Source organism: Mytilus californianus, unplaced genomic scaffold, assembly GCF_021869535.1.
Source record: "Mytilus californianus isolate M0D057914Y unplaced genomic scaffold, xbMytCali1.0.p SCAF_5, whole genome shotgun sequence".
Taxonomy (NCBI): Eukaryota; Metazoa; Mollusca; class Bivalvia; order Mytilida; family Mytilidae; genus Mytilus; species Mytilus californianus.
Window position 1 is genome coordinate 94,162,621 of NW_026262701.1, and position 11,774 is coordinate 94,174,394.

At 33.0% G+C, this 11,774-nt stretch overlaps 1 protein-coding gene and 1 long non-coding RNA gene across 2 annotated transcripts in view; both read left to right on the forward strand.

Annotated features, from left to right (window-relative positions):
• The window catches only part of LOC127700265 (uncharacterized), a 28,224-nt gene extending 19,492 nt beyond the window's left edge, over positions 1-8,732 (forward strand). The window contains exon 2 of the long non-coding RNA XR_007981514.1: positions 8,521-8,732. This is a non-coding gene — a long non-coding RNA (uncharacterized LOC127700265). The remainder of the gene's footprint in view (positions 1-8,520) is intronic.
• On the forward strand, positions 4,878-8,535 carry LOC127700264 (toll-like receptor 2). The gene has a single exon (XM_052203686.1). The coding sequence runs from the start codon at positions 5,003-5,005 to the stop codon at positions 7,553-7,555; it is 2,553 nt and encodes an 850-aa protein (XP_052059646.1). The 5' UTR covers positions 4,878-5,002; the 3' UTR covers positions 7,556-8,535.
• Positions 8,733-11,774: the final 3,042 nt, after the last annotated feature.

Below are 11,774 nucleotides of genomic sequence, written 5' to 3' on the forward strand. Positions count from 1 at the left end.
TAAACGGTAAGCCATACAGAATATCATACCTTCTTTTTGACGAATATGATTAGTTCCCTCGCTTTATCGATAAGCTTTAAATGATAGAAATGTCATATGCAATTCTTAAAAGCATCCAACAAATAAATTCAGTATAGAAATAAACGTGTATGTTCTGATACGAAATTTGACGTAACGTTTTTATATAGTTAACAACGATTTTCTCATAATGACGCATGCATATTCCTTTAATAGTATACGACAAATGTTTTTTTCCAGCGCTTTCGCGCTTTAATTTCAGTATGGGATTGACCTTTGAAAAGACCTTTGACAATTTTCGGATGTACAATCGTATAAAATAGGGCTATTATAGTAAAGCTAGTATAAGGACGACTAACTTTTCTGTAAGACATACACAAACCATGCAAACTCCACAAAAACACTGAAATTGGTTTCTGTCTGAAATAATTGCAAAAATTTTGCGTGTTTCTTTCCTTGGTTTTTAATCTTCGGAAACACTCTTAAGTTAAATTCATCCACAACGAAACCACAACAGGTACTTTGGGGGGGGGGGGGGGGGGGGGGGGGGGTTATGATAAAGATCTCAAGCTAAATGACATAAAAGGAAAAGGCAAAGTGTGTCTCATGAAGTTTAAACCTTAAATCTGTAAAAAAGGTTTCCTACTTTCAGTTCAATATCAATGCTCCATATATAGGACCGACAGTAAACAAACATGCGTTGTAATCAAGTACAAGTCATGTATGATTGATTATAACTGAACTAGTTATAGCAGTCTGATCCTAAAATCACCTATATAATGATAACAAATTGATCCCATTCTGTAAGTGTAAAGGTATACTCGGTATTTGACTTTGCAAAAATTAAAATCTAAAATCTAATAAAATTTTTCTTTTCAACTTTATAGCTCAACAGACCTTTGGTGATTTTCTGTATTCCACAAACTCTTTAAAACAGAATCTGATAACATTAGATAATTTAAACTTTTCTTTGGAACATCAACATTACCTTCTTGTAATAAAACAACTAAAATGGAAGAAAGGTGAAATGCCTTGAATCGATCTTGATCCAATTTTCGAAAACGTTGGTAAATACCCAAAGCCACTGAATTACAAGCACCTGACTGGTCTCCATTTATGGCTTGGACAACTTTACACAATAATTATAGTAGTCGCAGGCTATAGTGACATGGTTAGCTTGATTGGGACCACCATACTATGAGTTCGATTCCAGACCGGGTCAAATGTTTTTGACTTGCATGTGCTGCTTCTCCATACAAGCATGCAACATTTAGAAGTTAAATCAGACTGATATCGATGTCAAATTATCGTGCCCAGGTATGATGACAGACATGATTTTCTGCTGACAGTAGTTATCTTGTTAGCTAACACATTAAACAAACCATTCGTAAATAACATATGGAGGTACATTTCATTTAAGGCGAAAAAAAGTTCCATTGAATGGCAGAACAAAGGAGTTATGCCAATATTGATTATATAATTCAGAGCTATGCTATCTTTTGATACGAACTATAACTAAGATTTTTCATGTACGGTTCAAAGACTATAACCATTAAAGTTAAAAAGGTTACTTTCTTATTAGTCACTGGGAACATTGTGTAACTTTGTTTTTTAACGACACATTTGAACAAACTATCGTGAAACTAATATGCATCAATCTTTATGCAAACCATGACAAATGCAATAAAAACCATGACAAAATTTGGAACACTTATCCGAACCATGTCAAGTGCTTAACCAAACCATGTCAATTTGTGGTATTATGTCTATACCAAGTGTTTGAAGCTCTGAATGATCTTTATGCCAGCTGCATAGGAGAAACAATTGTAGATGATAGAATATTGTGACCCGTTAACAAAGCTGCCTCTGATGAAATCACTGTTGATTAAAATGCTGTTGATGCTAATGAGGTTCACGGTGGTCTCACCTCGGTATAATCTCTTGTTGCCTTGTTGTGCGTGTAGATTCTGCATTCGAATCCCACTACCGTATTGATGATATTGTCCACGTTAAAGTCCACTTGATAGTTTTTGAGAATTCTGCCCTGCATCTGATACATGTGTATTCTGTAGTTTTCCAGTAAAGCTCAGAAGTTAGTGTGATCGAAAGATGTTATCAACCCATTCCGAATTGTAGTCTTAGCTCAATTTATGATATGGTTATACTGTATTCCGCCAAAGTAAGTTACATTGCAAAGTTTCAAATTTAAAGTAACATATAAATCAAAAAACTTATAAATCAAATCTCCTTGTTTCCAAAATAGTATTTGGTACATCTTTATTATTTTTAATATTGTACCTGTCTGAAAGTATTTATGAATTACATAACTTGACTTTGAATGATTGACGTCTAAAATTTGCTTTATAATACAATTGCAGTGTCTTTACCTAAAGAACGATTCCTGTGCATATTCATTTGATCAGTATCATTTATATCTTGTCGTTTTATGAAAACAAACTTTTTGCTTAATTCATGATTTTATATTGCATTTTGTTTATAAGTTCTTTCAAATGTTGGTCATCCTGATTGGTAATATGCATAGCCTGTCCTCTAAGTTCCTTTGTTGTCACTACTGTTGGTGTATGGAAAAAGTGAAATAATAAAAATACAGAACTCCAAGGAAAATTCCAAACGGAAAGTCCTTTATTAAGTGGCAAAATCAAAAACTCAAACACATTAAGCGAATAGAAAACAACTGTCATATTCTTGATTTGGTACAGGCTTTTCCTTATATAGAAAATGGTGAGTTTAACCTGGTTTTATACCTAGCTAAACCTCTCACTTGTAAGACAGTCGCATAGAATTCCATTATATTGACAACAATGTGTGAGTAAAACAAACAGACATAATAAGTAAAATGTCAAAAATGTGGGTACAGCAGTCAACATAGTGTTATAATCTTAATCACTATAAAGACAAATAACTATTTCAACAAAGAAAAACAAAATGGCATATAGACACTTTGAAGACAAAGTACATAAGCAAAAAAGAAAGACAAGAATACAAAAAAAGTCTATAGCACAATAACACAATGGCGGGATGTATAAATACCGAGCCACGCCAAAAATATTTATTACCAAAAAATGGACTAAACAGTAAAGATTGAAAATATACAAAGACAAATAAAACCAAACAGTATAACATGTAATTATGATAATAAACAACGTCAGTACCTAGAATCTATACTTCAAGACCATCATGTATTATTTGTGAGGTTGATACGGAATATTTATCAACAAGGTCTTGGTATTTTCCGATGAACGTTTTTAGAAAAAGGACGACACGTTCTTTGACATAACCCTGGTTCATCAAATTTCTGCTCTGACACTGGTGACGTTTTATAAGGTCGGAGTAGCAGCTGCTGCAAGCTCCTGAATACCGAATGAGTTGGGACATTTATATCCCACATGCAGATGAAGTTGGTATATTGCTGCTAAGGTTGGGGAAATTTATAAATTCAAGATTAAAATCGTCTCTTTTGTCATAGATCCTGGTACTAAAATGACCGCTTATGTCAAATTCGAGGTATAAGTCTAATAATGAGGCGGAGGAAGCCGTGTCTGTTGTTTTTATAATTTCAAGTTCTGGAGGATATATTAATGGAATCCAATCAGGAATGTTTGGATTGTTAATGGAAAGAACATCATCAATATATCTGAATGTGAAATTAAATGATCTGGCTTTTTTGATCTTCTTGTTTTTGAAGGAACTCTGACTCATATGTAAATAAGAAGATGTCGGCAAGGAGAGGCGCACAGTTCGTTCCCATAGGAATGCCGACATTTTGTAGAAAAAAGTTTTCCTCCGAATTCAACAAATATGTTGTCAATAAGAAATGCCAGCATAATGATTACTTGTTCATCTGTGTATCATGTTTTACCTTTTTGTTCACTATTAACAAAATATGCCGTATGGTATCCAAAAGCAATAAATTTATAGCGTATGCTACCATGTTTTTTATTGAAAAGCATTGTGAATTATTTCTTTTAGGCGGTTATTTAATTTCACATGGGAAATGGTGGAATACAGGGTTAAAAAATCAAAAGTTTTGATAGAATAGATTTCAGAAAAAGATCGAGATTTAAAATTATCCAGAAGTTCTTTAGATTTTTTTAAATCCATATATGGTTAATACTCATGACTACGCGAGTGAACAGTGCTTTTTTGGCATGATGTATATTTCCCCTTCAAATCAGCATTTGATTTTATTCTGTACATAGCTACAGTTCATATATTAATACATATTTTGTTTTGCATGAGTGAAAATAAATAACAATATACAAGTATTATTTCTCTAACCAGGAAGACAGACTTCCACTGGTATGTTTGATAGTTAAACAGCATATTCAGATGGGAATGTATGATTAAATTTAAAAATTTAAAACATTTTTGTACAATAATGTGGTAAATTTATTTTCTCTCAGATCTTTTGTTTCATATACACTGGATTCACTGTAACTCTAATTACAGGTAAAATAATGTTTTTCTTATTACATAATTATCAAGTTTCACCAACAAGAAATAATTATACTGTATACAAGAATATCAAATGTTGGAGAAACGTGAACACACCCTTCTATACTATACAATATGTGAAAAACAAAACTATTCGAAGAGATATTTTAGTACAGAGTTGATATCAAACAACGTGTATATTCATTTTTTAAAAGTAGAAAATCATATATCACACCTATGGCAAATTTAAAGTCATAATAACATTTTAATAGATTGTAAATTAATCTTGCAATTGTTAGTCATGTACATGTACTTTATAACTTTTAAAAATAGAATGCCCAAGGTAGTTCGCTTTAAGAATGATTGAGATTTGAAGTACAAACATTAAGTTAAAGTTTTTAAATATACCGGTATCGGTTGGGAATGATTATAACGTATGTCATGCATAAGGGTATTTAAAAGAATTTAGTTGGGATTCTTTCTGTATGGAGCAGAAATCATAATTGGATAAAAATATTTAGATATAAAAATGACTCAGATAAGACGCATGTTCCTTTTATCAATCATGATAATATCAGTAATTGGGAACCAATCAATGTCTTGTACGTACAGAAGGAATATAAAACATAAGCTGATTGCTCATTGTGAAAATCAAGGTTTTACTTCTGTGCCAAGGAATCTTAGTCGAGATATTAATGAGTTACTTCTTTCAAATAACTTGATACGCAAGCTCCAAAACGATTCATTCGTCCATTATGCGAAAATGGAAATCTTGATCTTGAGCAAGAATCTAATATCTGAAATCCAGGAGGATGCTTTTGCTGGACTGCATTTGCTTAAAGTTTTGAAGGTAAATGATAATTTGATTTACATCACAATTCTTCCAAAGGGAGTTTTCGGACATCTTATTTATCTTATTGATCTGGATATAAGTCGAAATAACAAGCCATTGAACAAAAACACTACGTTTGTGTATCCTGATGGTGCATTTTCTACATTGCGTTCCTTGCAAAATCTTTCAATTGATTTATTCATGTTCCCTGAATTTGGAGCAGGATTTAGTTCCCTTCAAAACCTTACTGTTTTGAAATTTGTTCGATGTTATTTAAGAAATAGCAGCGGATTTCGGCTATTGAATTCAACATTTAAACATTTCTCATCAAACCTGAAAGAAGTCTATATCAGCGGCTGTCGCCATTTTTTTCTACTCGAAGATGGATTGTTGGAATTCTTTCCTCAATTAAAAATTTTAGATCTGTCCGAATCATACGTACACTTGTATCAAGCATTACGTATTCTTCATCCGTTTCAGAATAAGAACATGTCCGTTATAAACTTTCACCACATAAGTGATAGTTCAATCAATGAAGACGATTACCCGTACTCTGTTGTTATAACAGTAGAATTAATAAAATATTTAAGAACTATCTGTATTGAAGCATTGGACTTGTCGAAAACAGGAATCGTAGATTACCAGCAAAATTCGCTGTTTTCGTTTGAACATCCAGCATGTTTCAAAACTTTCATTATATCCGCTAATAGACTACCTGCAACGACTACATATTCCAATCAAGTCTATAATTTTTTCATAAACGCTATTAACATGAAGGTTTACGATTGTTCATACCTGACTATAGATTATGCTCATCCTGTCTATATAAACGTATACCACACGGAAGATTTTTATCATTTTCCAAAAAGTACGAAATATTTTCAAATTCCTCCGCGTTGGGACATAAACTATAGCCTTCCAGCATCAATAGAATTTCTTAGATTTACTCATATACAAATCGCCCCTTCTTCAGCTCATATAATATGTACCAACACATCGCTTAAATATCTAGATGTATCATTTGGTGTTTACCAACGTTATCCAGATTTGGCTGAAGACTGTGGAAAGCAGCTTGAATATTTGGACATTTCTGGAATTCCAGTAGCATTTATTACATTTCCATCAATATTTTTGCCAAAACTCTCCATACTAAAAATGACGAATGCACGCATCGACCAAATTGTACTTAAAGGTAAAAAATGGATGTCTTTTCGAGCTCCTGAGTTGAGAGAAGTAGACATATCTTTTAATAGTATTTGGACGTTGGGGGAAACAACATCCTTCGAGCAGCCACATATAACGCATTTAAATATGTCAAATAACCTATTCAGGACCATTCCTACGTTTGTTACAAAGCTTCAAAAGTTAGAATTTTTGGACCTTTCCAATAATTTGATTACTTCTATTGACGATAACGTAAGGCTTTGGTTGGATAAAATGGTCCATTCAAATCGTTTTCCTATCCTAAATTTGGATAACAATGCTTTTATTTGCTCGTGTGACACTCTGGATTTTCTCCAGTGGTTTGAAAATACAAACGTAACATTTTATAACGGAGGTAATTATACCTGTATCATGTCAAAAAACAAGCAGCAAATCCGATTAAGGGAAGTATCAAACAATACAAAGAAGTACTTCGCAGACTGCAAAGCAACTGTATGGCTTTATGTTGGTATAGCACTGGTTGCTAGTGCCTTTGGTATTTTCGTACCTCTTTCCCTTCTTTATAACTATAGATGGAATATCATTCTTTACATGTATAGGAAAGTCCGGCGTGTTGTTGAGAAAAATTTACACGAAAACTATATGTACGACGCATATGTTTCCTATGAAGACCGAAGCGTAGCGTGGATACAAAAGTTTCTTCTACCAAAAATTGAAGATGATTGGGGACTTAAAGTGTTCTTACATGATCGAGACCTTCTTCCTGGAGATCTTACTGCAGATGCAAAAGCAGAATCAATTCAGCAAAGTAGGCATGTTGTTTTCATCATAACTGAACATTTTACGGAAGGAAAGTGGGGTAGATTCGAAATAGAAAGAGCAAAGTATGAAAAATATACTACAAACCTGAGAAAAATAATTGTCATTTTACAAAATATTCGAATCAAGGATATTCCAGACGAAATTGTAAATATTTCAAATGATGTATGTTTCATTGAAATGGCTTTGGACGAAAACGAAACTGGTAACCGTACAGATAATCAAAGTCATTGGCTTAAGCTAAAGTCTCTGCTTTATCTAAGTTAGAAAATATGAATGTTTGGTGAACAAAAAAATAAAAATTTTCAGAGTAAAATTAAAAAATGTAATAAAATCATAGGAGATATATTGGGTTACTGAAAAACATATTTTGAATAAAGTCAGACACAAAAAAAGACAAACAAAAAACTTTTAAACCGAAAAATTAAGTTTGAGCTACACTAACCCTTCAAAAACTGTGGATGTATTCATATGATTCCTAATTGTAAGCAGATTCTGCACAACAGGTTGCAATTGTCGTGTTGTTATTAAGACGTGTAATTTGCGACGACAAGTGTCATTCGGTGATGTAATATTCATAAATTGAGGACTGAATTGTGGCTTCTAAGAATTGCAGAAATATATAATTATTTTGAGCATTTGGTAAACAAAAACTTGTAAATGTATCTGACAATACAAATTCAACTAGCTTTATCAAATTGCTTAGGAAAATGTCAATACGTGGATGTAACCAGGTGCGCGAAGTATGTAAGCAGTTCATGCTCTACTAGTGGTTATTTTGATGTCGCTCAAGACATATTTAACATATTGACCCATCTGCAGTCGTTGCTGATACATGTTTTCTAAAGCTGCCAAACCAGATATGTAGAGTCCGTATATATATATTGTCCAGAAACTAACCAACGAAATACAGAAAGGTTTATCATTTTGGTTGTATTTACACAACAGTGTAAAAATCAGGAAAACAAAGTATTGGAAGATCGCAAAAGATCTTAGACTTTAAACTACTTTTGTACGATCAACGAGAAATAGTCAACCAAAGAACACAAACTAGCTCTAAAACACTCATCTCTAATTTCCTTTGTCTATAAAAAAAAATAGATGTCTGTGGATAGATGGTCTTTGACAAAGATGAAATCACATTCAATTAATTTGTTAGCAACATTTTGATACATACATACTGTCCTAGCTAGTTGGCTGATGCAAAAATGTGTAACAGAATTATTAAATAGGTTTTTATCACTCTCCATATTTGGTTTATATATAGATCCTAAATGGTGCGTGAAATGTCAATTATCAATATAAGTACTTGGACTAGATACTTTTTGTTATTGAATGTTCAATATACTGACTACTTTTTTTATGTTTATTTGGCTATTATATCCGTTTTGAGCTCGTATCCCAAACTGCTCATAATATAATTGACAGTACTATCTTGAAAAGATTTGCTCGTTCGTTTTTTCTCAGTTTTTATAATTGGTATATTGTCTGATAGATGTGCATCTTTTCCATACATTATTTATATTGAGAGAGAACAAACATAAAACTTGATTTATTATATATTAGATAAAAATTCCAAAATAAAAACATAACACTTAAGATCACACATTGTAAAACTTTCAATAATGAAAATAACACTTTTATATATTTGGATTTACATTCAGTAGGAATGCCCAACTCAAAATTTGAGATTCAAGGATATATTATAAATTGCAACGTTAAGATCATTATGATTAAAAAAAAAAAAGACAAACCAACCTTTAGTTAACTTGACCCGAGGTAAAAAGTAAAATAACAAAAACACCGAACTCCAAATAAAATTCTAAAAGGAAAGTCCCTTTTCGAATGGCAAAATCAAAAGCTCAATCAAATCAAACGAATGGAAAACAACTGTCATATTCCTGACTTGGTACAGGCATTTCCTTATGTAGAAAACGGTGGGTTAAACCTGGTTTTATACCTAGCTAAACCTCTCACTTGTATGACAGTCGCATATAATTCCATTATATTGACAACAATATGTGAACAAAACAAACAGACATAATAAAAAAAAAATAACAAAAATCGGGGTGCAGCAGTCAACATTGTGTTAGAATCTTAATGACTTTAGTTGGGACCTTAGTTTCTTAATGATATAAAACAATCGACGTAGAATTTGAGAACGGTAAATATGGTTTAGTCTTGGATTAATTAGTTGTAATTAGCTTTGAACCGTCTTTCAGTAATCGCGAATACTGTTAGATCGGTACTTCGAGTCTTTAGTCTTTTTTTAGTTTGTTCTTTATTGTGCTGTTACACCACTGTCCCATGTTATAGGAGGGTTCCACGCTAACACATTTAACCCCGCATTTACCTATCCCAATTCAGGAGCATTTAAGTCGGTCGTTGTCATTAGTCACTGTCTATGATATTTGTTTTTTTCAGTTATGGTTAAGTATATAGATCAGGCCGTTGGTATTTTTTTTATCTTTAATTGTTTTATATTTTCTCATTTCGGGGCCTTCTATAGTTTGCTGTGAGGTATGGGTTTTGCTCAATGTTGAAGGCCGTTTGGTGACTTATAGTTGCTAGCCTATTCGTCATTTAGTGTCTGGTGGATAGTCTTATTGGTAATCATACCACATCTTGCTATGTTTATATATTATAAAGCATGTCAGTACCGAAGCACTGACTACTGCGATGATTATGCCTCCGAGGGCTAACAGTTCAACAGCAGTGAAAAAATCTTACTGTCAATCATGAAATGAAGTATTGAAAAGAATTCAATGAACTCAGTTTGTGTTTAATATTATGCCGTATAAAGATGCTTATACGTTCTTGTCCAGATATGTGATAATGGTTGATGTACACTATATAAGGGATGGTGGGCAAAATAAAGTGTATTTTGCTTACTTCTCAAAATGTCCTAACAACCATCCCGTCCCCTTTTCCCTGAATGTGGCTTACCAAGGTAGACTTATCACCGGGTTTTTACTTACATGAGCAACACGACGGGTGTCGCATGTGGAGCAGGATCTGCTTACCTTCCGGAGCACCTGAGATCACCCCCGGTTTTTTGTGGGGTTCGTGTTGCTCAGTCTTTAGTTTTCTATATTGTGTTTTGTGAAATGTTGTTTGTCTGTATGTCTTTTTCTTTTTTATCCATGGCGTTGTCAGTTTATTTTCGATGAGTTTGAATGTCCCTGTGTTATCTATCGCCTGGAAGTCTCCATATTGAATAGTATGAATTTTTCGTTATCTTATTTTCAAATATATTTTCCGGATTGAACAGGTTTGTTTTTTGTTTGTTATTAAAGTATTTTGTTTTGTGTCATCGCTTTCTTGGCATAGAATAAAAATAAACAAACGAACATAAATTTGTCCGCATGCACTTGTTTCTGACCTATTTTTACCTGAACACCTTTATAGGTAATTTTTTTCAGAGACAAAAGCCTGTGATTTAGTCATGGTAAGAAGAGGTATCATATATCAAGTGAACATTTAAAGAAAACTTAAAGACTTAAATGACAACTAAAATGAAGTAACACAGTTGAATATATACTTATAGAAAAATTTCAGGTTGGTAAGAATTTTGTTTTGTGTATGTGGTACCAAGATGGTCACATATTACAGGTAGATTATATCTTCATGAATACGGTCGAATGTAACAATTTAAAGCATGTCTCCTATTGGGCTAGAATTTTCTTAACTTCGCAATTCAAAACTAATACATGTAGTGATTAATAAGAAAATAATTCTGGAAGTTTAATGAAAGTATTTTTGACATGAAATTAACCAATAAATAAGAGGTAACATTAGTTTACCGATGTTCAGATTTTTTAAATCAATACTGAATGTTCAAACCAAGCCAAAACAACTGGGAAATCGCATGAGCTCTAAAAATGGGGGGGAGAACGGGGTCGTCGACATGATATGCGCCCATTTTTATACTTGGACCAACCGCCATTCTGTTCTGTATGTCTTTGAGAAGGTTCTGTAAAAATTTTGTCTCATTTGGATACAAAAGAAGGCCGCCACGTGTGAAGTCCGCTAGTACGTGTACACAATTTGTACACATTGAAATATCAACAGTTAGTTAATATATCATTTCACTAAACGCAAAAAATCATCCGTCATTCTAACATCTTCCTCGTTGCATTTGTTACCAACAAACGACCTATTTGCCTCATGCAGAATTATCTTGCATGAACTAACTGTATGCCGCGTTACTTTTACATGGCTTAAATCGGGCCGTTAAATTTCTCGTTTGAACAGCTTTAAATTGGTTATTTCGGGGCCTTTTATAGCTTATTATGCGGTATGGTTTTTTGCTCATTGTTGAAGGTCGTAAGGTGACCTATAGTTATTAACTTCTACGTCATTTGTTCTCTGGTTGAGACTGTTCTCGTTGCCAATCATTACATCTTCTTATTTTCATATTTAAGACTTGTTCGGCTAAATCAGATTTTTAAATGTTTCTGTAATTTAGATGATCAAAGGTGGTGAT